At 45.4% G+C, this 27,034-nt stretch overlaps 1 protein-coding gene across 6 annotated transcripts in view; it reads left to right on the forward strand.

The window, feature by feature from the left end:
- Positions 1-27,034, forward strand: part of LOC147098978 (TOM1-like protein 2) — a 111,634-nt gene that overhangs the window by 83,885 nt on the left and 715 nt on the right. For 2 of the 6 annotated variants that reach the window (XM_085969484.1, XM_085969481.1), the window contains 3 exons: positions 8,755-8,830; positions 15,989-16,048; positions 22,540-22,582. In XM_085969484.1, the coding sequence (XP_085825610.1) occupies positions 8,755-8,830; positions 15,989-16,048; positions 22,540-22,582 (179 nt within the window). Of the gene's footprint in view, positions 1-8,754; positions 8,831-11,418; positions 11,485-15,988; positions 16,049-22,539; positions 22,583-23,826; positions 23,889-27,034 lie in introns of those variants that run through there. The other 4 variants (XM_085969483.1, XM_085969485.1, XM_085969487.1 and 1 more) reach the window with 4 other exon arrangements.

A 27,034-nucleotide genomic window follows, 5' to 3' on the forward strand; every position in this document is an offset into this window, starting at 1 on the left:
GTCATGGCTGATCTTCAACCTCAACTCCACCTTCCCGCCTGATCCTCATATCCCTTGATTCCCCTAGAGTCCAAAAATCCATCTCTCAGCCTTGAATACACTCAACGACTCAGCATCCACAGCCCTTTGAGGCAGAGAATTCCAAAGATTCACAACCTTCTGAGTGAAGAAATTCCTCCTCATCTCAGTCTTAAATGGCCGACCCCTTATCCTGAGACTATGCCCCCTAGTTCTGGACTCTCCAGCCAGGGGGAAACAACCTCTCAGCATCTACCCTGTCAATCCCCCTCAGAATCTTACGTTTCAGTGAGATCACCTCTCATTCTTCTAAACTCCAGAGAGTATCGGCCCATTCTACACAATCTATCCTCATAGGACAACCCTCTCATCCCAGGAATCAAATCCCTCCGGATCAGTACCAGTGCAAGTCAATGTCTTCAGAAGAGGTGGAGAAATGGAAGGGGAACAAACTACAGAGGTGCTTTTGTTAATAAACAAAGACATGATAAAAGATAAATATAAGGAATACTTGCCTTGTATTCATGTGCATCACCACGTAGGAGCATGTTGTGTCATTTAATGTTATGATGTGACTCTTGTGGCATGGTGTTACCCTTTAGGACAGGATTTGAAATGATCTCAATGTTGTGTTTGTTATGGTAACAACAGTCTGCAATCTTGGCTTTGTTGTAGCACAGTCACCTCTGAGTCAGAAGGTCATAGGTTTAAGCCACACTTCAAGACTTGATTACGTCATCTAGGCTGACCTGAGGGAGAGCTACATTGACTTTTGGATGAGCTGTTAAACCGAGGCCCCTTCTGCCTGTTCTCCTGGTGTTCTGGCCAGCATGGAACCTTTCACCCGTCCCACCAAATCAGATACTTGATCATTTGTCGCATTGCTGACTGTGGGATCTTGCTATGTGTAAACTGGCTGCTGCGTTTGTCTATTAAACAAAAGTGACTACGTTTAAACATAATTAAATGGCTGTGAAGCACTGTGGGACGTCCTGAGTGCGTGAAAGACTCTGAGGTAACTGTGCTACAACAAAGCCAAGACTTCGGACTAGTGTTACCATAACAAACACCGCACTCTGATCATTTCAAATCCTGTCCAAGGCGTTGTATAAAGGCAAGCTCATTCTTTGTTCTTTGGACAACCTTTTTAATGGAAATTTCTTTCATGGGGGTTTTATTTTGTTACAGTACTTTTTGTATTTTTGCCACAATGCTGATGAACCTTATTTACTGTTGGCATAATTTATTTTCTTAGGTTTTTAATTGCCTTTTGCTCTGGAAATTTTGAATGGAGAAAACGGATGGCAGCAATGTGGTACTTGGCTGTGTGGTCCTCCTTGTGATAGCTATAGTATGACATTTGTTATCCCATTGCTCCTGAATGTATACACGTTGTATAGTTAACATAAAATGGAAGATTTAACCTTTTTGTAAATGAATGGCCTCCTGTGCTGTATGATTCTATTATATTAAGCCCTCCCCTCACGCTTTAGTGGATCAATAAACAGCCTGATATGGTACGTAGGCTATTTAGTCCCTTGAGCCTGTTCCGCTATTCAGTGAGCTCATGGCTGATCTGCGACCTAACTCCGTATACCCACCTTTGCCCCATATCCCTTAATGCCTTTGGTTAACAAAAATCTATCAATCTCCGATTTTAAAATTAACAATTGACCTAGCATCAACTACTGTTTGCTGAAGCGAGTTCCAAACTTCTACCACCCTTTGTGTGTAGAAGTGTTTCCTAACTTCACTCCTGAAAGGCCTGGCTCTAATTTTTAGAGACTGCCCCCCCTAGTCCTAGACTCTCCAAACAGGGTGGATAGAGAGAACTATTTCCAATATCCGTTATCTCAAACTTCGATCAAATCACCCCGTAACCTTCTAAATTCCAGGGAATACAACCCTAATTTGTGTAATCTCTCCTTGTAATTTAACCCTTGGAATCAAAATATCATTCTGGTAAACCTACGCTGCACTCCCTCCAAGGCCAATATATCCTTCCTAAAGTGTGGTGCCCAGAACTGCTCACAGTGCTCCAGGTGTGGTCTAACCAGCACTTTGTACAGCTACAGCATAACTTCTACCCTCTTGTATTCTAGTCCTCGAGATATAAAGGCCGCCATTCCATTAGCCTTTATGATTATGATTATTTTCTGTACCTGACATACAAATTAGCAAAATCCCAGGTTTATCATTGTTCAATGCCAAGGCAGGGGTACTCCAATTTGGCCTCTGCGTCCTGTTGAGTAAGGGGGAGAAGGAGGGAATCAGTGACTTTCTCACTTCTGATCGCTGTGTAATTGTGTTGCAAAGTGTATGTGGAAGTCTGGTAAGGACAGGATTGGAGCTCTGCTGTGATTGTCAAATTCTCATTGCATACAAAATTATTACAGGGCTTGATGGGGTGGATGCTGGGAGAATGTTTCCCTTGGCTGGGGAGTCTAGAACCAGGGGCCACAGCCTCAGGATAAAGGGTAGGCCATTCAGGACTGCGATGAGAAGAAATTTCTTCACACAGAGGGTGGTGAATCTTTGGAATTCTCTACCCCAGAGGGCTGTGGAGGCTCAGTCATTGGGTATATTCAAACAGAAGTCGATAGATTTCTGACTAGTAAGGGCATCAAGGGATATGGCGATAGGGCTGGTGAATAGAGTTGAGGCAGAAGATCAGCCATGATCTCATTGAATGGTGGAGCAGGCTTGAAGGGCTGAATGGCCTATTCCTGCTCCTATTTCTTATGTTCTTAGTAATCATGTGCGGAATGGCTCTTTGGGTGAGGTATTGGACGGCCCTGGCACTCGTAGTAACTGGACTGCAGTGTATCCTCTATCACCCTGAACACCCCTTCCCCTTCACCTGGTAACTTCACGTGCAAGTGCAGGAGATGCAACATATGCCCTTTTACCTCCTCCCTTCCCACTGTCCAGGGCGTCAAACACTCCTTCCAGGTGAAACAGCAATTTACTTGTACTTCTTGCAATTTAGTATATTGTATTCGCTGCTCACAATGCAGCCTCCTCTACACTGGGGAGAACAAACGCAGATTAGTCAGAGTCATACAGCACAGAAAGAGGCCCTTTGGCCCATCGTGTCCGCGCCGGCCATCGAGCCCTGTCTATTCTAATCCCATTTTCCAGCACTTGGTCCGTAGCCTTGTATGCTATGGCGTTTCAAGTGCTCATCTAAATGCTTCTTGAATGCTGTGAGTGTTCCTGCCTCTACCACCCTTTCAAGCAGTGAGTTCCAGATTCCAACCACCCTCTGGGTGGAAAAAGTTTTTCCTCAAATCCCCTCTAAACCTCCTGCCCCTTACCTTGAAACTGTGCCCCCTCTACTAAGGGGAAAAGTTCCTTCCTATCTATGCCCCTCATAATTTTGTACACCTCAATTAGGTCCCCCCTCAGCCTTCTCTGCTCTAAAGAAAACAACCCCAGCTTGTCCAGTCTCTCTTCATCCGGGTGAATCTCCTCTGCACCCTCTCCAATGCAATCACATCCTTCCTATAGTATGGTGACCGGAACTGCACACAGCATTCCAGCTGTGGCCTAACTAGCGTTTTGTACAGCTCCATCATAACCTCCCTGCTCTTGCTTTCATTAGCCGAGGCATAGAATGTAAGTATCCCATATGCCTTCTTAACCACCTTTATCTACCTGTCCTGCTGCCTTCAGGGATCTATGTACATGCACACCAAGGTCCCTCTGATCCTCTGTCCTTCCTAGGATCCTACCATTCATTGTGTATTCCCTTGCCTTGTTAGTCCTCCCAAAATGCATCACCTCACACTTTTCAGGGTTAAATTCCATTTGCCACTGTTCTGCCCATCTGACCAACCCATCTATATCGTCCTGTAGCCTGAGGCTTCCCTCCTCGCTATTTACCACTCCACCAATTTTCGTGTCGTCTGTGAATTTACTGATCATACATTCATATCTAAATCATTAATGTACACTACAAACAGCAAAGGACCCAGCACCAATCCCTGCGGTTCACCACTGGACACAGGCTTCCAGTCACTAAAACAACCTTTGACCATCACCTCCTGCCACTAAGCCAATTTTGGATCCAATGTGCCAAATTGCCCTGGATCCCATGGGCTCTTACCTTCTTGACCAGTCTCCCATGTGGGACTTTGTCAAAAGCCTTACTGAAGTCCATGTAGACTACATCAACTGCACTACCCTCATCCACACACCTAGTCGCCCCCTCTCAAAATTCAATCAGATTGGTCAGACATGATCTCCCCATGACAAAGCCATGCTGACTATCCTTGATTAATCCTTGCCTCTCCAAGTGGAGACTAATTCTGTCCCTCAGAATTTTTTCCAATAATTTCCCTACCACTGATGTTCGGCTCACTGGCCTGTAATTCCCTGGTTTATCCCTACTACCCTTCTTGAATAATGGTACTACGTTAACTGTCCTCCGGCCCTCCCCTGTGGCCAGAGAGGTTCTGAAAATTTGTGTCGGAGCCCCTGCAATCTTCTCCCTTGCCTCACACAGCAGCCTGGGATACATCTCATCTGGGCCTCCGGGATTTATCCACTTTTAAGCCCGCTAAAACCACTAGTACCTCCTCCCTCTCAATACTAATTTGTTCAAGTATATCACAATCCCCCTGCCTGATTTTCTATGCCTACATCATCCTTCTCCATAGTGAACACAGATGCAAAATATTCATTTAAAACCTCACCCACATCTTCCGGCTCTACACACAGATTGCCACTTTGGGCGACCGCTTTGCGGAACACCTCCGTTCAGCCTATAAGCGTGGCCCTGAGCTTCCGGTCGCCTGTCGCTTTAATTCACCACTCTGACCTCGGCCTCTTACACTGTTCCAATGAAGCTCAACGTAAGCTCGAGGAACAGCACCTCATCTTTCGAGTAGGCACTTTACAGCCTTCTGGACTCCACATAGAGTTCAACAATTTCAGACCATAACCTCAGCCCCTATCTTTTTTCCATTTTTCTCTCACGTGGCAGCTGTTGATTATTCTGCCAGTGCCATTTACACTTCATCTAGAGCCATCTTTTGTTTCTTAACTTGTCCCATTACCATCTCATTTTGCCTTGCACCGTCATCCCTTTTGTCTCTCAATCTCTCCTGCCTTCCACCCTATCATAGACCTTCCCTTTTGTTCTTTCCTCCCCTTTCCCTGACCCTACATTTGCTTAAAAACCTGCTCCATCTCCAACTTTTTCCAGTTCTGACGAAGGGGCATCGACCTGAAACGTTAACTGTTTTTCTCTCTCCACAGACGCTGCCTGACCTGAGTATTTCCTGCATTTTCTGTTTTTATTTCAGATTTCCAGCATCTGCAGTATTTTGCTTTTGTTGCAGTGTATCATTGCCTTTCAAGGGAGAAGGGCACCTTTTTTCATTTGTGGTATCATCTGTACCTCTTAAAGTGGAATGTAAAATGCCTATTTTGATTGTAATCCTCTTCATTGAAATATAAAATGTCCATTTTGTGTTATCAACAATAACAACTTGCATTTATTTAGTGCCTTTAACGTAGTGAAACAGGAGCGATTATCAAACCAAATTTGACACCGAGCCACGTGATTTATTAGGACAGATGACTAAAAGCTTTGTCACCTGAACCTCCTGATTAAAGTGGACTATAAAACCTCCATTTTGTCTGTGACGGTATCTTTAGGAAATTAAACCACAGTTTCAGACCAAAACAAATTATTTTCAAAACTAAAATTAAATACAGTAGCCTTGGGTAAATTCTGATTTGCCATTATTCTGCTTGTTGACTTGATTTTTGCAGCCAGTTCTGCCACTAGTGTGTATGATGCCATAATTTGGATTGAGACTTCAAAATACTAACCATCAAGTGGTCAGGAATTTTGTGACCAGAAGAATTTTATATGAAAAGGAATGTTCCTGGCAAAAGATCCTGTGTTTGTAATCTGTGTACATTTAATATTCACGTTTATACATGAACTGAGTACAGTACAGAGTTGTGGAATGAGGGCCTATTGCAGTTACCTGTTGAATATCCTATGTGGTGTGCCCAAATGATATTCTGTAAATGGTTTTCCCTTCCCCTCCCTCTCGTCCTCAGCCCTCATACAGATTTATTGCATGTAATTATTATCCTAAATGGAATCCCCGTTAATATTAATTGCCATTCCACCTGTACACTGCCGCCCCTTCCACTTGCTTTAGTCTCGCTGCGCTGTTGGACTATAGAGAAGTAATGTTGGTTTATGAAGGGACATAATCCAGCAGGTGAAAGGTCAACTTTTTTATCCTTTTATTGAAAGAAAATTGCACAGTTGCGTGGAAGGCACGGCCGCCAATGTTGGAGCGATTAAAATCTCAGATGCTCAAGAGGCCAGAATTGGAGGAGCGCAGAGATCTCGGAGGGTTGTGGGGCTGGAGGAGGTTACAGAGATAGGGAGGTGAAGAGGCCATGGAGGGATTTGAAAACAAGGATGAGAATTTTAAAATCGAGGCGTTGCAGGACCAGGACCTATTGTAGGTCATCAAGCACAGGGGTGATGGTGAACGGGACTTGGAGCGTTTAGCTGAATGACCTGTTTCTGTATTCTAACATTCTGTGATGCTGCTGCCTTTAGTTGATCAACTTCAATTTTGATTAGTAAAGTGGTTATACTTTATATTTACTAATCCAGAGAAGGGAACTAGAAATTGTGACTTGGGATTGTAGCTTTTTTTTTTACTTCACTGCTGCTCAGTAGATTATTGTTGAGGTGACCCCAATCGTCTTTTCCCCCCTCTCTCGCCAATCGAGGTTGATTCCGGAGATGAAGGAGTTGTCTTATGAAAAAAGGTTGAGCAGGTTGGGCCTTTACTCTCTGGAGTTTAGAAGAGTGAGAGGGGATCTTACTGAAACATATAAGATTCTGAAGGGGCTTGACAGGGTAGATGCAGAGAGGATGTTTCCCCTCGTGGGGGAATCTAGAACTCGGGGGCACAGTTTCAGAGTAAGGGGCAACCCTTTTAAAACTGATGAGGAGGAATTTCTTCTGGGGAAGAGAATTCCAAAGATTCACGACCCTCAGAGCTGTGGAGGCTGAGTCACTGAATATATTTAAGGTGGAGCTAGACAGATTTTTAAACGATAAGGGAGTCTAGGGTTATGGGGATCGGGCAGGGAAGTGGTGTTGAAGCCGAGATCAGATCAGCCATGATATTGAATGGCAGAGCAGGTTCGAGGGGCCGAATGACCTACCCCTGCTCCTATTTCATATGTTATGTTATCCCCCTCCTCCCCTTTCCTTATGAAGGCCTTGTCTCCTTGCTTTGGAGTATGGTTCAATAGGCACCCAGAGTGCCACAGGTACTTTGGCTGAGTGGGCGTTATTTGTGCGAGCCTGAATAGTAACGGTCTGCGGAGTATTCCAGTGGAGGAGAGGGGCGATCCCATCCTGTCCAAACATGCGCAGTCCCAGCAGGAGCAGGAACCATTCCATTTTATTGGCCCTTAAATAATCCAGGCCATTGGAACCCAATGGTGTGTCCTACAGCGAGATCGACTGGTATAAAACCCAGGGCTCAAATCTGATCTATATGGTTCAGCTACTTACTGGACCCTATTGCCCCATTAGGAGGGCCTGGCCTAATGTCTCAACTCCATCTACCCATCCTGGTTTTGTAACCCTTTGCCTAACAAAGCCCCATTGTGATGGCCTGGCCAAATACTCCTGAAGCGTTGAAAGTTATTTCCTTCAGACTCGGTTGAAGTATTGGAAAGAAAAAAATACTTGGTGTGTTAAGTACTGTAGTTATTTCTGTTAACACAAGTAAGAAGCTAACCGAGTACCATCATTGAGAGGTTTGGGCTATTAGAGTTCCTCTGTGGCATTACATCGAAGCTAACGACGGAGCAGCGCAAATCGGCCAGCAACTTGTGGCGATTCGCAGGGTATCCCTCCATCGCCACAGGTTGCTGGCCCATTTTCACATTAACAACGGGAGCATGGTTCAGATGCCGGTTCTCTTTCCTCCCCCCCCCCCCCCCCCCCCCCCCCCCAAGCAAAATCTGGCTCTTCAGTTTTTGGTTTTGGTACTACTCTTGATTTGAAGTACTGAATAATTACATTTTTTTGTGCACAAATCAACTTTTAATTATCGGTAGACTGTATTTCCTTTAATTAAAATGTTTTAAATACACGAAGTCAGACTTGTGGTTTAAATGGAAAACAGAGGTACAGTGTTCAAACTGTAATTACCCCGTGTGCAAGACGCACATAACAACAATTTGCATTTATATAGCACCTTTAACGTAGTAAAACGTCCCAAGGTGCTACACGGGAGCATTATCAAACAAAATTTGACACACAGCCACACGAGACATTAGGGCAGATAAAGAGGTGGGTTTTAAGAAGCGTTTTAAAGGAGGAAAGAGAGAGGTTTCGGGAGGGAATTCCAGAGCTTAAGGCCTCGGTAGCTGAAGGTATGGTCACCAATGGTGGAGCCTTTAAAATCAGGGATGTGCAAGAGGCCAGAATTGGAGAAGCGTTGGGCTGGAGGAGGTTACAAAGATAGGGAAGGACGAGGTCTTGGAGGGATGTGAACACAAGGTTGGGAATTTTAATGGAGCTTGCTATTTATGAGCCGCTTTCCTTCTCTTCGCTCCCCCCAATATAATGAATTCTCCAGTCAGTATTTAAACTTGTTGCATCCTCCAAGACTGGCTGTGGAGCCATCAATCAGCAAGCGACCACTAACGAGAGGAATGTTGGCTTTCTTTCAGTGTAAAGTACGAAGAACCGCAGGCAATTGAAGGACTGGCGGGAGCGCTGGATACTCGACAACAGAACACTGGAGCAGTGAGTGTTTGCTTCCTCCACACAGCTCATTAAATATTATGTAACAAACGCGGGTTTACATGGATTGATTCTCTAAATAGTGGTTTTGTTCAAGTTGTCTTGTAATTGTTAATGCAAGGTAGGTTTCACCATCAAAACCAATGGGAAGAATTTTTATATTTAAAAAAAAAAAAAAAAAATCCAATTCAATGCTTTTCAGAAACAAGTGAGGCTTAAGAGTTGTTTAAATGTATTCCCATTTTATTTTCTGAACAAGTGAAATCTGCATCTGAAAGTTTTGGAACATTCTTGATGTAACCTTGGGGAAGGTGGTGGAGCAACACACTGGTGCCACAGTGGTGGGATTTGAGTCTGGCTTCAGCTCCTAGACGATGTGTTTCAGACACGATAGATGAGATGTTGAGCGGAGGTGAAGGAACAGTGTCTATTGACCCCACTGTGTCAGGCAATGAGTTGGTGGCAGGGCGGGACTTGCAGCAAACAGTCTATTTTACAGCAAACTAAGTCTGTTTAAACAGCGGACTACAGCAAACAGTCTACAGAGTCTATTTAAGAAGAGTCTCTATGAACTACAGCAAACCGAACTCATGACTGAAACTACAGCAACGTCTCCTGATTAAAGCAGGATTATTTCTCCAGAAAAATGCAGTCGGTGGAGGATAGTTACATAATACAAATTCTGTGCGTAAAATCAATCCCGGTCACTTACAGCAGTGATTGATGGGGGACTTACCCAATCATCTGCATTCTGGCAGGGAATAGTGGTGTCACTCTGCAGCTGGTGAGGAATGGAAAGCCAGAAAGTGATCCAGCTTAACAACAACTTCAAGCACCTCATAAACTGTTGTGAATTGCTTTCTGACGTCCTGAGAATGTGAAAGGCACTATGTAAATGCAAACTTGTTCTCTCTCCATGTTGCTCCACTGGCCCCGTCTCTAACAATACATTTACAGTAAACGCTAACTGGAGGTTGTTTGCTGCTATTCACTGAAATTTGTAGCCAACATCTTAGAAGGTCTTTTGGGATGGGCCAAGAGTTGGGCTTAATTTGTCTTCTCCCCAGCAGCTTATGAAAGGAAAGTAAGTCTCCCCATCTTCCCCCCCCCCCCCCCCCCCCCACATAAGTGAGACGAGACTTTATGTAGTGAGGATATGTGGGCAGTTTCCCTTCCCATCCAATTTAAATTGTTCACACCTGCAACTCGGGGTAGAGAGAAAACTCAGCCAAGCTCCCAAGTTTCCGTGGGTTAATTAATCGGAGCTGGGCAGCACTTGATCAGGACTTAGTTATACAGCACAGGCCAAGTGGCTAAGTAATGATTTCAAATGAACTCTGAACAGGTGGTGTATGTGTTTGTGTCCTATTTATTGTTCAATGTCTGGTGAGGCTCTGGGGATATTGGATCTCGACTACAGCAGAGGTCATCAGCACTTTTAGAAGATAAAGATATATTTGCAAATGAATGGGGAGAGGAATAGTGTGGATGAAGCTGAATTAATGGCAGCATTGATGTAGACATTAGTCTGGGTACTTTAATGCCTTGGGATCACTTCAACGGTTCAGTTAGAAAGAAGAAAGAAAGGAAGACTTACATTTATATAGCGCCTTTCACAACCACCGGATGTCTCAAAGCGCTTTACAGCCAACCAAGTACTTCTCTCCTCCCTCCCACCCTGGAGCTCAATAACAGGAAGCAAGTTCTCTTAAGATCACCATTTACTACTTCACAGATTTTCAAACAGTAGAAAGCAATAACAACTTGCATTTATATAGCGCTTTTAACGTCGTAAAACCTACGGCGCTTCACAGGAGCGTTGTCGGGCAAAATTTGACACCGAGCCGATGAGCTATTAGGACAGGTGGAGGTAGGGTTTAAGGAGTGTCTTAAAGGAGGAGAGAGAGGCGGAGAGGTTTAGGGAGGGAGTTCGAGTTTAGGGCCTAGGTAGCTGAAGGCACAGGTGTCGGTGGTGGGGTGAAGGAATTAGGGGATGCACAAGAGGCCAGAATTGGAGGAGCGCAGAGATCTCGGTGGGTTGTAGAGCTGGAGGAGGTTTCAGATATAGGGAGGGGTGAGGCTATGGAGGGATTTGAACACAAGAATGAGAGTTTTAGAATCAAGGCGTTGCCGGACCGGGAGCCAGTGTCTGTTAGCGAACACACGGGTGATGGGCAAACGGGACTTGGTGCAAGTTAGGATACGACAGCAGCGAGCACAAGGATAGCCAAGCTGATCGTTAATTCTTGGTAAGTATTTTTTGGATTATTTTCCAATTTCCTATCCTGACTCCTCACTGGGGCCCATTTCAGCGGAGATTCTGGCCTCCGATAGTTTGGCCAAGTAGCCATTGTATTTTCTTCCCTCGACCCTTCAATCACCCAGAGGCTGCAATGAATTGCAGTGCCCTTATTGCTGAAATCGGCTAACTCGACAGATCTGCGTCCTTCTGGCCTGCTTGGCTCAGAGGCGACTTTAAATTTTTTAAAAAGGGCGAGAAGATACTCTGTCCTTAAAACACTCCGATGAGTTAAGTAGAGGCGTATAAAGTTGTTAACCTTTTTTACTGAGTGATGATTTCTCTGAAATAGATGGAGAATGCATTGAATCAGGACACAAACTGAACAATAGACGACTGGATGTTAAAGCAAGGATTGGTGAGAGTTCACCATATTCTCTGGGCAGTTCAGCTGCTGCCCTCCAGGGCCTTGACCTGTGGGCTGCTCGGTGACACTGCAGACAGTGTTGGGTGACGACCTTGTCTCGGGTGAAATTGGTGCTGTCTACTATCTGCCGTTGCTTCCTTTTGATTTTGTTTTGCATCAAATTAAAAAAGATTTTGGGGCTGGGGGGAAAAAACCTATTCAAAGAATGATCGAAACTCCTCCTCACCCCTGCCCTTCCCACTCTGACCTCAAAGTCCATGTTCCTGTTCGATTTCCTTCCTTTATTCCTCCCCATGCAACAAAAAAAAAGCACCTTTTTTAATGGAAGGACACCACTCTTAATAAATAAATAAAAAACAAACCTGGATTTCTACAATTGGCAAATTACATAGCATAGTATTTACATAAACAGGCCATTTGGCCCACCTGGCTTGTGCTGGTGTTTATGCTCCACACGATCCTCCTCCTGCCCTACTTCATCTTACCCAATCAGCTTAACCTTCTATACCTTCTTCGGGTTTAGCTACAAGGAGAGACGGGTTTTTCACCTTGGAGAGGAAGCTTCTAACAGATAGGGCTGCATTTTTGTGGGCAGGGGGAGAGTGCTCCAATGCGGGTGGAAAACCCGGGAGAATGTGCTTCCCTCAGACCCTGCCGACTTTAACGGCAGGGCCTGATTTGCATCTGAAGCCTCTGTTTCCCACCCACAGCCAGCCAGATGGAGGGAGAGGCTGGCTGGCTGCGGGCGGGTAGGCCTGGGGCACTAGGCCGCACAGAGGAGGGAGGAAGGGGTCGTGGGGGCTGGTGCTGGCCTCCGGAGGACCGGAGTGGGGGGAAGCAAGAGATCGGGGCTGTCGAGGGACTGGGGGAGGGGCGGGGAGGGAGGCAAGAGGAGATAGAGGCCGGCCACCGAAAGATCGGGCCGGCCTTGAGATCATCGGTGGGGGGAGAGGGAGGCAAGAGGAGATTGTGGCTGGCCTCAGGATCATTGGGGGTGGCGGAGGCAAGAGGAGATAGGGGCTGGTCACCGGAGGATCGGTCTGGCCTCCAGCTCATTGGTGGCAGTGGGGGAGGCGAGGGAGTCCAGGAAGGCGATTGGAGGCCTCGTGAGGGGGGTCTCTGATCGTGGGGTGGGGAGCTAGGCAGGGACCCTGGATCAAGGGGGCAAGTATAAAGATACTTAACTCCTGGATCCAGCCATCCCTGCCTTGCTGTAACTGCCGGGTTTTACAAGGTGTGTAAAAACCCGACCAGATGCAGTTTAAAAACAAAATGGAGGTTAAAGAAGCAGCTTCCAGCCTCATTATAATGAAATTGAAGTCCCACCTTCTGGGAGCGGGTCGGCTGCCCATCCCTGTCCTGCCTCCGTTAAAACCGGATTGGAGCGGGTTCAGGTCGAGAATCTCATTTTTAACAATTTAACTGCCCCAATGTAGGTTAAAAATCCCCCCCACAATCTCAAGGTAGTTAAGGGAATGGAAAAGGTAAATTGGAAATATTAACCATTACACAATTACATTTTCTTTTCAATTCTGTTTCCCCCCCCCCCCCCCCCCCCGGCCTCTACCAAACCAAACTTTCTCCCTCCCTTTGACCATTGACTTGTGCTGCTGGACCATGGATGCTGGCCACCGACTTCACTTTCTGCGACCCGAGCCATTGAGTTTTATCAGGCTATTGAGAGGCGAGTGAGTGGGCATCTTGCCACAGCTGAATCCCAAAAGTCATTGGATAGTAACTTGAAGTAGGAACCTCGACTGATTTTCTTTTCTCTTCCCCCCCCCCCCCCCCCCCGCCCCCCCTCACCCTCACCTGTCTCCTTCTCCACCTTCCCATGATCAAAAACAATTCATTTAAAGCAATCTGGTTACATTTTTTTTGTTTGTTTTTGAAATATCCCATTTGTAAATCCTATTTCATCATTCTTTTCTGAAGAGTAAACATTAATCAATCCTTTTGCCTAATTCTCCCTCCTCTCAGATTGATTTCTTTGTAAAATGCTTCGAGTCTTCATTGTACTTTATTGGCAGAATTTGAGTATTGCAAACTCTGTGCACCTCGGCGAGTGAAGGTCACCCAATACTGTCTGTGTCCTGGGGTGTTGTAACTCTGAATCCAATCTGTCTGCCGGGCTTCAGAATTTGGAGCATGCTGGTTTCTACTTCGCTTTACTGGGAACAATTTTTTTTCAGAAGGCGTTGCACTTAAACAATTGTAAAAGCACAGGCTGTCATAAGACATCCTGTACCTGCAGACCACAACACAAAACTCTGCGCCACTTGTGTTGTTGGGCGATCTTGAGCCGTTGATTTACTAACCGATGAAAAATGAGCCACTTAACTTGTGGCAGCTGTTTATTTTCAATTTGCAAAATGCCTAATTTTTCTTTGCCCATTCTGGAATGTAATCTTCTTCGCTGTGCAGGGTGCTGTGCATATGGACAACTGTCAGAATCATAGATGCATGTCAATCTGACTGGAGTTCTTTTGCGATTTCAATGAAAGGGGTTCAGAACCACTGCTAAAAGCGAACCTGATGAAGGCAGTGTGTGTGTATTGGCCGTGGGCTTTTTTTTCTTTTTGACGTCTGACAGATAACTGCGCTGCTGACCCACCGATTGTGACACCCTTCCCCCACAACTGTTACAATACAACGTTACTAAGCGACTTAATAAAACTCACTACGCACTTGGTTTGAGTATAAAGCAAGGCTTTAATCAACTTGTTTCAAAACATGGAGGTCTAGTTGTCCTTTACTAGTTCCTGTTTTACAAAATGTCCCTGGACAAGCTGGGCCCACGCCCGAGTATTTACACTCGGACGGCGCCACCAGCTGGCCGTCCAGTGTTATTTCATGAGTCGTTTCTTCATGATGAGATTTATAACACTAAGCATTTTGTTCAAGACTTTGTGTCTAGAATAACTTAAAATATTAACACTGTGGTCAACCTGGCGCTCTGAGACTGCAGCAGTAGTGGGCAAGGCAATTTTTTTTCAATAACAGAAAATGCTGGAAATGCTCAGCAGGCCAGGCAGCATCTGTGGAGAGAGAAAGAGAGTTAACGTTTCAGGTCTGGGACCCTTCATCATCATCATCATCAGGTCTGGGACCATTCTGATGAAGGGTCCCAGACCTGAAACGTTAACTCTGTTTCTCTCTCCACAGATGCTGAGTGTTTCCAGCATTTTCTGTTGTTTCAGATTTCCAGCATCCGCAGTATTTTGCTAAGGCAATTTTTTTTAAGTGGGTTAAAGTCCCCTTTCAATCTCTGAGCCCTCTGTTCAAATCTCTCGGACCGCAGGATGGCAAGCTCTTCGAGGTCCTGTGACCAGATTTGGGGTTGTCTCGATCCAATCCTATCTGCCGACAGTTTTCTGCTGCTTGGCACTTTGGTATTGCACGGTTATACTGGTCCTTCTTCTGAAGGGGGGGGGGCCTTGAGGTGTATTGTTGGGTCAGAGTAGAGGGAGCATTACACTTTCTAACCGTCCCATACCTGACCTGATAATGGATGGCAGAAGTGAAAAGTTTTCTATTCCCACCCTGATCCGCACAAAAAAAAAAAAAAAGAAATCGCCGCTTACAATGTGTTTTTTTAAATGGCTATGTATCGGCTCTTGTACGTGCCAGGGCCTAAGTGCAAGTCTGTGACTGGTTGTGCTGCCATCGTGTGCAGCTGATTATTTGGTCTGGAATACTGCAGACCCGGATTGCGTATTCTGCTGTACTTTCCGATATGGTGGGGGGCCGTCTATGTAGTGCGAGCAGCTGATCGCTCGACTGCTGCCTGCAAGGATTAGCTGTCGCTCCGGCCGTTCTTACTTCAGGTGAGTTCCAGTCCCAAGTGGGTGGCGAGTGGCTCCAGCACAGGTGAGAGGGGAAAGGACCAAACCAGCAAGTCCTGGCCTTGATCTGTTTGCAGTAGGAACGGTAGGTGGCACTTCTCCAGAGTTGGCCATTCAGTGGTGGGAAGAGAAGGTGGTGCATCAACAGGCTGTCCACGTTGATCATCAGTTCCTTCCTGTATATCCTTTGGGACGGATAGTCTTTAAAACTTTTTTTCTTTAGATGGTCTAATCACCGCCTTCTCTTACCAGACTGACCCTATTCCTCAGTTGATTTTAAAAAAAATAAATTATTAACTTTTAATTTACTATTTTTCTTTTGCAATATTGTGACCAAATCTGTGATGTGTATGTTTGTTTTGTTTTTTGTGTGGTGAAGTCAGTTATCATTTTATCAGTTTAATTTTGGCAAGCAAGGTATGAAATTCCTGAAGGGATTCTTCGGAGTCTCGCTTAAAAATGGTCATTTTTCCAAATTCTTCGATGGAAAGCAGTTATAATTGACCTGCTAGATGGAGCACAAACCAAATACATGAATTTTGTACCCTGCTTTACATGTGGGTTTTAATTACCAGTTTTATTATTTTTTAAATGATTTTGTTTTGATTATTGTTTAACTTCCTCCTGCCCTTCCCCTTTATGTGTAACAGATTCCAGTCACTCAGGCAAATCTAATGGATGACATTGAACAGTGGCTGTCCACAGATGTGGTGAGAATTTTGGGTATTTTTTTTAATTTGCATTGTTTTAACTCCATGGCAGTTTGATTTGACAGGAGCCGGAACAAGCATTGGTGCTTGGGAGCGGTGGCAGAGCAGGACCGCTGCTTTTGTGAATTCCGAGCATTGTCTGAGAAAGGCACTTCCCATCCTGACCACAGATGCCAGTCTTGTTCTCCCATTTTTTTTTTTTTTTCCATCCTTCTACCTCCCTATGGATGCACACCGATGACGTTTGTTGGAACCGTTCTCTCACGCTTTCGCTCAAATAGGGGGCACGGGGCTCATTCAACACATAGGGCACAGCTGAATTATAAAATTCTAACAGGACTAGACAGACTAGATGCAGGAAGGATGTTCCTGATGGTCGGGGAGTCCAGAACCAGGGGTCACAGTCTAAGGATAAGGGGTAAGCCATTTAGGACAGAGATGAGAAGGAATTTCTTCACCCAGAGAGTGGTGAACCTGTGGAATTCTCTACCACACAAGGCAGTAGAGGCCAATTCATTAAATATATTCAAGAAGGAGTTGGATATATTTCTCAAGGCTAAAGGGATCAAGGGATATGGGGAGAAGGCAGGGACAGGGTACTGAATTTGGATGATCAGCCATGATCTCATTGAATGGCGGAGCAGGCTCGAGGGGCCGAATGGCCGACTCCTGCTCCTATCTTCTATGTTTCTATGAATTCTGAAGGTTTGAACCGAACTGCCTGATGCTGGCTCGCTCACTGTGGTGCGGTACTGAGCCACACCAACCCGGTTCAATCCCAGGCCTGTGCTTAAGCTGGTTGATCTCCCCTGGGGCGGTAGTAGGAGACAGCACAATTGGCCCGCGCTCCCCTCCCTGCCGCGGCGGTCCAGGATTTCCAGTCCTGATTTACTCTGCGATGACTCCTGCCGGTGTATGTGTGTTGAGAACAGGTTCTGCATTGATTCTGAATCTCTCCTCCACCTCTCCCAGCAGTCAAATGGCTGTCGCTGCTTAGACTTGCACATGGGCAAGATCTGAGGCTGGCTAGTGCCCATGGAATCACACTGCAGGATAAGGCAGTGCCTTAAAGGGGAGCTCGAGGTTCTCTTATTCTAGTATAAGATCTTGGCACATTCGTTCTGACGACTGGCAGAAACCCCATTGAGCTGCCACAGTTGAGCTTATTCAAACGCACACGTTTAACAAACACCAAGGCTTTTCCCTTTCAGCTAATAGAAGTGAAAAACATCAAATACATTGATCTATGACTGAAGGAGGAAGGTGTTGCTTTTTCACCTCCTTGTTTGTCTTTAAACATTGCAGCATTGACCCCTGACCCCCAAACAGTGCTCTTCAATGGAAGACGGAGAAATTATATTGGGGAACACTGAAATGGCAGAGACTTTAAACAAATATTTTGTATCTGTCTTCACAGTAGAAGACAGAGTGTACCAAAACTAGTGGGGAACTAAAGGGCTAGTGAGAGTGAGGAACTTAAAGTAATTTAGTATCAGTAGAGAAAAAGTACTTGAGGAACTAATGGGACTAAAAGCTGACAAATCCCCTGGACCTGACAGCCTACATCCTAAGGTTCTAAAAGAGGTGGCTGCAGCGATAGTGGATGCATTGGTTGTGACCTTCCAAAATTCCCTAGATTCTGGAACGGTCTGCAGGTTAGAAGGTAGCAAATGTAACCCCGCTATTCAAGAAAGGAGGGCGAGAGAAAACCGGGAACTACAGGCCAGTTAGCCTGACATCAGCTGTTGGGAAAATGCTGGAATCCATTATTAAGCAAGTGGTAACAGGGCACTTAGATAATCATATGATTAGGCATGGTTAACATGGTTTTATGAAAGGTAAATTGTGTTTGACAAATTTATGAAGAGTTTTTTGAGGCTGTAACTAGCAGGGGAACTGGATAAAGGGGAACCAGTGGATGTCGTATATTTGGATTTCCAAAAGGCATTTGATGAGGTGCCACATAACAGGTTCTTAAGCAAGATAAGGGCAGGTGGGGTTGGGGGTAAAGTATTAGCATGGATAAAGGATTAGTTAAAAGGCAGAAGACAGAAGGTAGGGATAAACGGGTCATTTTCAGATTGGCAGGCTAGCAGGCAGTGGGGTGCCGTAAGGATCAATGCTTGGGCCTCCGCTATTTATAATGACTTGGATGAAGGGACCTAGTGTATCCAAGTTTGCTGACGATACAAAGCTAGGTGGAAAAGTAAGCTGAGGAGGACACAGAGCCTGCAAAGGGATCTAGACATTGTGAGTGGGCAATAAGGTGGCAAATAGAGAATAATGTGGGGAAATGCGAGGTTATTCACTTTGGTAGGAAGAATAGAAAAAAGAATTTTTTTAAATGGTGAGAAACTATTAAATATTGGTATCAGAGCGTGTACAAGAAACCGAGTTAGCCTGCAGGTACAGCAAGCAATTAGGAAGACAAATGGCATGTTGGCCTTTATTGCTAGAGGGTTGGAGCTCAAGAGTAAGGAAGTCTTACTACAATTGTACAGGGTTCTGGCAAGACCACACCTGGAGTACTGCGCACAGTTCTGGTCTCCTTATCTAAGGAAGGATATACTTGCCTTGGAGGCAGTGCAACGAAGGTTCACTAGATTGATTCCTGGGATGAGAGGGCCGTCCTATGAGGAGATTGTGTAGAATGGGCCGATACTCTCTTGGAGTTTAGAAGAATGAGAGGTGATCTCATTGAAAAACATATAAAATGCTGAGGGGGATTGACAGAGTAGATGCTGAGAGGTTGTTTCCCCTGGCTGGAGAGTCTAGAACTAGGGGGCATAGTCTCAGGATAAGGGGTCGGCCATTTAAGACCGAGATGAGGAGGAATTTCTTCACTCAGTCGGTTGTGAATCTTTGGAATTCTCCACCCCAAAGGGCTGTGGATGCTGAGTCGTGGAGTATATTCAAGGCTGAGATAGATAGATTTTTGGACTCTTGGGGAATCGAGGGATATGGGGATCGGGGGGGGGTGGCGGGTGGAGGGAAGTGGGGTTGAGGTCGAAGATCAGCCATGATTTTATTGAATGGCGGAGCAGGCTCGAGGGGCCGTGTGGCCCACTCCTGCTCCTAATTCTTATGTCCTTATAGTCTTATGTTCTAGCTTTCTCTAAAGCTGATGTTTTGAAACCCAAGCACTGGGAATTCTTGGAGAATGACCCAGGAATTAATTGGAAGAATCGGATTACATTGCATACTGTGATGTTATGGAGATACAGTGAAACCTGTGTAAACGGACACTCCCAAAAAATGGTTACCTGCAACAACAACAAAAAAAAAGGAAGGGGACCTTTATTGAGAGACCCAAATAACTTGCATGGTAAAATATACAAGAGGCACTCTGAAACCAGGGACACTCGCAAACTACAGACAGCCTTCAATGTACCATCCTTTAAAACATGAGGCTCGCAGCTCAGTGCGAGGCGGCAGTGGGCTTTGTGAAAGATACAGCTTCTGTGGAATGGTGAGATCTTTACCCAGCATCCATAGAGCGGTTTCTCTGCTGCTATCTCTGGGATTGAACGCTTGCACAGCTCGGCCCCAGAGAGAGGGGGCGGTGGCTGGGCCCCAGAGAGAGGGGGCGGTGGCTGGGCCCCAGAGAGAGGGGGCGGTGGCTGGGCCCCAGAGAGAGGGGGCGGTGGCTGGGCCCCAGAGAGAGGGGGCGGTGGCTGGGCCCCAGAGAGAGGGGGCGGTGGCTGGGCCCCAGAGAGAGGGGGCGGTGGCTGGGCCCCAGAGAGAGGGGGCGGTGGCTGGGCCCCAGAGAGAGGGGGCGGTGGCTGGGCCCCAGAGAGAGGGGGCGGTGGCTGGGCCCCAGAGAGAGGGGGCGGTGGCTGGGCCCCAGAGAGAGGGGGCGGTGGCTGGGCCCCAGAGAGAGGGGGCGGTGGCTGGGCCCCAGAGAGAGGGGGCGGTGGCTGGGCCCCAGAGAGAGGGGGCGGTGGCTGGGCCCCAGAGAGAGGGGGCGGTGGCTGGGCCCCAGAGAGAGGGGGCGGTGGCTGGGCCGCTATGGCTGCTGGGTAAAGAGCTCGCCTTTCCACAAAAGCCATTTCTTTCACAAAACCCGCTGCTGCTTCGCGCTGACCTGCATCCACTGACCTCGCCAGCCTCCCGAGTCGAGGAATGTGCCTGCGAACAGCGAGAGGGGCCGTTCTTTCCTGCCCCAGCGCCGCCTCTGTACACCTTTTCAGCGGCTACGGGCTGCTCCTCTCCCCCCTGACCCTGCCGTCGTCTTCTTTCCCTTGGCTTCTGATGGTGGAACTGCTTCTTTGACCAGCCTTGGCTTTGGGGAGTGAAGGTGGATGGCTGTCCCTGGTCTATCTGTCTCTCTCTGCTGCTCTGTAGAGTGACGGACAGGCCTGAGAGTCCCAGCCATCAGTCAGTCTTCCTGCCGACGCTCTGCTCAACCAGAAAACTGCAGCTTCACTCCTACACTTTAATGTGATCTGTTGTGATTTCCCTCCCAAATGTTCTTGATCTGTTCTAAGACTTGCCTTTGGAAGCTTCAATGTGCCAGCACAACCTATCCTCACATTTCCCCTTATTCTATGTCCTGTGACTGCCCTAATGCAGGTAAGTAGAACTGAGGGCCAAAGTTCATTACTGAAGTTTTACACTCTGCTCCAAGTGAGCGCAGTTTGAAATGAAACAAGAATTTGGACTGCATAACTGTTAAGTGAGGGGATGGGAGATGGCGCACGCAGGGGGGGTGAACGCGTGCGGTGTGTGTGTCGGGGGGGGGGGTGTGGAGGAGGAAAGCTGAACAGGGGTAGGGGAAGGAGAGAAGAGAGAAAGCTAAATGCTGGCAGGTGCGAAGAAAGCTGAATGCTGGTGCACGCACAGGAAGGGGAAGCTGAATGGCGCGCGCACAGAAAGGGGAAGTTGAACGCTGGCGCACGCACAGGAAGGGGAAGTTGAACGCTGGTGCACGCACAGGAAGGGGAAGTTGAACGCTGGCGCATGCACAGGAAGGGGAAGTTGAACACTGGCGCGCGCACAGGAAGAGAAAGCTGAACGCTGGCGCGCGGGAAAGAATTTCTTAGCATTGTTGCAGCTGGTTAGAAGCTGATCACAATCTCCGCTGGTCCTTCAAGATTGTTGAAAACATTCTTATATACATGCAATGACCATTTGGATAATAAGGACACCTGCAAAAAAAACATGGACAGCTGATTCCAGTCCCCGGGGTGTCCGTAATTTACAGGTTTCACTGTATATACTTAAAAATGAAAAATTTGCAGGGCTATGGGGAAAGAGCAGGGGGAGTGGGACTAATTGGCCAGCTCCTTTTAAAGAGCTGGCACAGGCACGATGGGCCGAATGGCCTCCTGTGCTGTACGATTCTATGATGATGTAAAACTTGATATCAGACATCCAAGCAGTTGTTTCAATCACCTCAAATGTGACGATAATCTGTTCAGCTCATTACACCGGTTATGGTGGAGCTACCAGGAATGTGCATTCCCCGCCGATTATATTAGTGTTTTAGAGTCCTTTTCATCAGATTTTCTCCTGTGCTGTAGCTGTGAGGCATTGTCCAAACACATGCAACTTGTAGACAGGAGTCAAGAAGGTATTATCAGCATAGAGGTAAGTCATTCCAGGAGGGGGGAGAAATCAAATCGAACACACAACTGTGCTTCATTATTGCTATTGTAACAATGTCTAGTTGTGTGCAGTGGTGTCTCCCAAGTTTAAATGGGGGAAATTCTGAGGAGGGAGAACTTAAACCCTTAGAATGGGATAAGTTGAGGCCAATGCTGCTAGCCAGCTCTGAAGCACCATGGCTGTCGAACTTTAGCTGAATGTGAGTGAATTTGGGGGAAAATGAGGCTGGCTCTCCATCCATTTCAGATCGGGAAGCTGCTATCTGGAGACACAGGGTTTGAATCAACTTCATTTTGATGCTTTGTCACTGCAGCCTCCTCACCTTGAAGTACATTGGTGTTCGCGAAGCCCATGTGGGGAACGAGCGGGGGACTGGGACTGACTGGATTGCTCTTCGAAAGAGCTGGCGCAGACTTGGTGCGCTGAATGGCCTCCTTCTGTGCTGTACTATTCTACGATTCTCAGTGGCTGTGAATTTGATTTTTAGTGTTGCTCAATACCTGAATCAAACAGTAGGATGGATTTAATCGGTTCTTTGAGCCAGGCGCTGTAAAGGTATGTTATTTTGGGGGATGACCTTGTTTAATTTCCCTTAGCCCCGTTTCTCTGCACAGTATTGGTGGTGATGATGACGGCCACAAATATATTGTGCAGCTGTAACAGCTGAAGTGGGATGTCTGTATTGTATCGGAGCCGTCAGTGACTGGCTACTTCAGATACAGTGGGTGGAGTATACATTCCCATTGACCCCACTCACTTTACCAAACACTCGGAGATTGAGGCAATTTTAGTTGACACTCATTGAAGACAGAAGAAAAACACAGGACAGAATTCGATATATAAACACCGGAGGAACAACTAATAAATCTTCTCTTTAATTTTAGAAAGGTGAATTGGGAGAGGATTCTGAAGGAGTAACAAGTGAAGGTAAATTCTGTTTTGCCCTTGTTTTACTCTTTTTGTTTGCCCTCAAAAATAGCAATATCAATCTATAGGAATGAGAAGATATACATACCCTTCAATTTATAATTCATATTTTTCAATTCATCTATATATATATATATATATATATATATATATATATATAAAACAGTGTCTCTCTGGCTATACAATCAAAAGTTATAGAGCGTACCTACACATGTGTTATATCAAAAGAAAGCTCATCGTTAGGGGACTCTTGTAGGCGTATTTACTTTTTGGTCGGACAAAAATTGTTCGCACATTATACAAAAAACCTTAAATTCCACTCATTAGCATTGACTGACGTCAAGGTCGACCAATCCTGTGCCGTCATGATTGACCAATCCTACAGTTCAGTCACCTGATGGTTGACTAATCATTTTCATCTCCGGGATCTGTCAGCCATTATACAGCAGCCAGGGCAGCTAAAAACTTTGGTAATCCAGGTCTGTTTTTTTTTTTTTAAATAAGATTTACCAAAAATGTTTTATACACACTTTTAATACCTTCAAAGATGAAAGTTAAAGCTAGAAATGTTTAGGTTAAAAAACAGTGCAAAACGGGCCTAGGCTTCTCCAACTGCCGACAGCCCAAATCCAGTCCCAGGCTCCCGGCCCACACATCCACCAGGCCCAAAAAAGCCGTGGAAACTGCCGACAACCCAAATCCAGTCCCAGGCTCCCGGCCCACACATCCACCAGCCCCAAAATTGCCCTGCAACGCGGGGCTCCCCTGCTAGTAATATATATATATAATTGCTTGTATTTCTCAATATTGGAAATGCCATTTACAGGTCGTCTGACCAATTGCTGAGCCCCTCTAGTCTCGATCTGACTTTTATCCTTTCCTCTAAATTTGCCCACACCACTATCGCTTGAAAACTGGAAAACAAATTACTTTTAATAAATACCATGTACAGTGAAAGCTCCTGACTTTGTCACTGGTCACAGGTTATGACAATTACCATTGATCAATGCTCTTTGTTTCATTTAAATTAGCCAATTTTTACCCAGGATAGTGTCTGCTTTATCCCAAGATTTTTTTCACTTTTGTCACGAGGTACCTTGTCAAACGCCCTCTGAAGAACTGCACATTATTATCCACAAATTCTGCCATAAGTTAGATACAATCCTACTTTCATAAACCATGGTTAACTTGGAGATACAAACTAAATATCTTTATTCTTGTTAAATATGCTTGATGGGCACCAGGATGTAGCATAAGAAAGAAGAAACAAGGTGCACAAAGGATTGGACGAGACAGATAGCACTAGGTAAGAAACAGTAAGGTATTAGGTGGGGTCAGACTAAGAGAATACAAGGTGGTCTAAGATAGGTTTACACTGCATGTGTGTAAATGCACGAAGTGTGGTAAATAAGGTTGGTGAGCTGCAGGCGCAAATAGTCACATGGGAGTATGATGTTGTGGTGATAACGGAGACCTGGCTCAAAAAAGGGCAGGATTGGGTATTAAATATTCCTGGAAAGATGGGAAAGGAAGGAGGTGGGGTGGCTGTAATGATTCAGCAGAATATTCGTGTTGGAGAGAGAGCATGTCCTGGAGGGTTCAAGGACAGAATCTATTTAGAGTTAAGAAACAATAGAGATGCCATTACACTACCGGGTGTATTCTATAGGCTGCCAACTAGTGGGAAGGATATAGAGGAGCAAATTTGCAGGGAAATTGCAGAGCGGTGCAAGAACTATAGAGTAGTGATAATGGGGGGCTTCAACTATCCTAATATAGTCTGGGATAGTAATAGTGTAAAGGGCAGAGAGGGGGAAGAATTTCTGAAGTGTATTCAGAGAACTTTCTTCAGTACGTTTCAGACCCAACGAGAAAGGAGGCGTTGCTGGATCTGGTTCTGGGGAATGAGGTGGGTCAGGTGGAGCAAGTGTTAGTAATAGAACAGTGGTCATAGTATCATAAGGCTTAGATTAGCTATGGAAAAGGACAAGGAGCAATCTAGAGTAAAAATACGTAATTGGAGGAGGGCCAATTTCAGTGCGTTGAGAACGGATCTGGCCTGGGTAAATTGGAATCAAAGATTGGCAGGCAAAACTGTAATCGAACAATGGGCTGCCTTTAAAGAGGAGATGGTTCGGGTATAGTCGAGGTACATTCCCATGAGGGGCAACGGTAGGGAAACCAAAGCCAGAGCTCCATGGATGACGAACAAGATGGAGAGTAAGATGATACAGAAAAAGGGGGCATGTGCCAGATGTCAGGTTGAGAATACAAGTGAGAACCAGGCTGAATATAGAAAGTTCAGAGGGGAAATGAAAAGGGAAGAGGGACAAAGAGAGAGTATGAGAATAGACTGGCAGCTAACATAAAAGGGAATCCAAAAGTCTCTATAGGCATATAAATAATAAACAGGTAGTAAGAAGAGGGGTGGGGCTGATTAGGGACCAAATAGGAGACCTACGCATGGAGGTACATTGCTGAGGTACTAAATGAGTACTTTAGCAGCATCTTCTTCCTTAGTAAAGATAGATGCAAAGTCATAGTGAAAGAGGAGGTAGTTGAGATACTGGATGGGATAAAAATTGATATAGGTACTAGAAAGACTGTCTGTACTTAAAGAAGATAAGTCACCAGGACCGGATGGGATGCATCCTAGAATGCTGAGGGAAGTAAGGGTGGAAATTGTGGAGGTACTGGCCATAATCTTCCAATCCTCCTTAGATACGGGGGTGGTGCCAGAGTACTGGAGAATTGCAAATGTTACACCCTTGTTTAAAAAAAAAAAAAAAAAGGTGAAAGGATAAACCCAGCAACTACAGACCAGTCAGTTTCATCTCGGTAGTGGGGAAGCTTTTAGAAACGATAATCCAGGACAAAAGTCACTTGGACAAGTGTGGCTTAATTAAGGAAAGCCAGCACAGCCTTGTTAAAGGCAAATCCATTCTCTGACCTTGTTCATCAGTCTATTGTGGGGTACCTTTATCGAAGGTCTTTTGAAAATCTAGATAAATTACATCTACTGCATTACCCTTGTCTGCTCTGTTACCTCTTCAAAAAATTCAATGAAATTGGTCAAGCAAGACGTTCCTTTTTGAAATCCATGCTGACTATTTACTATGTTTTTCATTTCTAGATGTTCTTCTATTTTCTCCTTTAGTGGGGATTCCATTATTTTTCCTACCACCGATGTTAAGCTGACTGGTCTATAATTCCCTGGACATGTTCTATCCCCCTTCTTAAATATAGGTATTATATATGTTAGCTATCCTAGCCTTTAAATTACGCAGAGTGTCAGTATCTGAGCTGGTGCCTGCAACTATTCATATTTACTTTCTTCTTCTTCCACTGTCTGGGCAGGTTTCAGTTCTTGAGTATTAGTGACCTCACCTGTACCCTTTCCAAGGCCTTTACATCTTTCCTGAAATGTGGTGCCCAGAATTGTCCACAATACTCCCAGCTGAGACCTAACCAGTGATTTATAAAGTTCCAGCATGACCCCTGCTTTTATATTCTATTTCTCTAGTTATAAACCCAAATAACCCATATGCTTTTTTTTAACCACCTTATCAACTTGCCCTGCCACCTTTTTAAGGATTTGTGTATATGGACACCAAGGTCTCTGATTATCTACACTTTTCAGAATCGTGCCATTTACTGTCCTTCCATATTAGTCCTCACAAAGTGCATCACTTCACACTTCTGCGCATTGAACTCCATTGGCCCTGCTTCTGCCTATTCCGCCATCCTGTCTGTCAGCCTGAAGCCTATAACTATCCTCATCACTATCTACTATTTTGCCACGTTTCGTATCGCCTGCAAACATTATAATGCTGCTCCCTACACATGAGTTTAGGTCGTTTATAAAAATTGAAAAGAGCAATGGTCCCAAAACTGCTCTCCAGTTTGTTTTGCATCCATAATTATCCTTTCGGAAGTTTTTAATTTTAGTTTTAAATTGTTTTCAATCCCCCATCTTTCCTGAAAATGCTAAAACCATTCATCCTGACTTTTTAACAATGTAGTTAACTTTCAATTTAGTTTCTATCTCTGATATATCCATAAAAGCATTTTTGTGGGTTTCCCCCTTTGATTTTTCTAATTTTATTCCCTTCATTTCAATGCTCGTGATTACTAAATCCACCTTTCTGAAATCTTTGATTTTTTTTATTGAGACGGACTGAATCTAGACTCTAGTGAAAATTGCATAAAAAGAATTCTCTCTCTTTCCGAGATGAAGATCTCGGCTCTCCTGATATCTCCTATGAACTATTGGACAATGAGGGACAGGTGAAGACTCACTGGCCCATCGAGCCTGTCCCCCACAACTGTGATACCTTTGTGTCTCTCAATATATACACTCCACCCCACCCGAAACCATGTGATCTCCTGGGAGAGACAAAACACCAGATTAAAAAACCCCAGGCCAATTTGGGGGAAGAAATCTGGGCTATT

Source organism: Somniosus microcephalus, chromosome 28, assembly GCF_052327205.1.
Source record: "Somniosus microcephalus isolate GS21.2 chromosome 28, FLI_Smic_1.0, whole genome shotgun sequence".
In the NCBI taxonomy this organism is placed as follows: domain Eukaryota; kingdom Metazoa; phylum Chordata; class Chondrichthyes; order Squaliformes; family Somniosidae; genus Somniosus; species Somniosus microcephalus.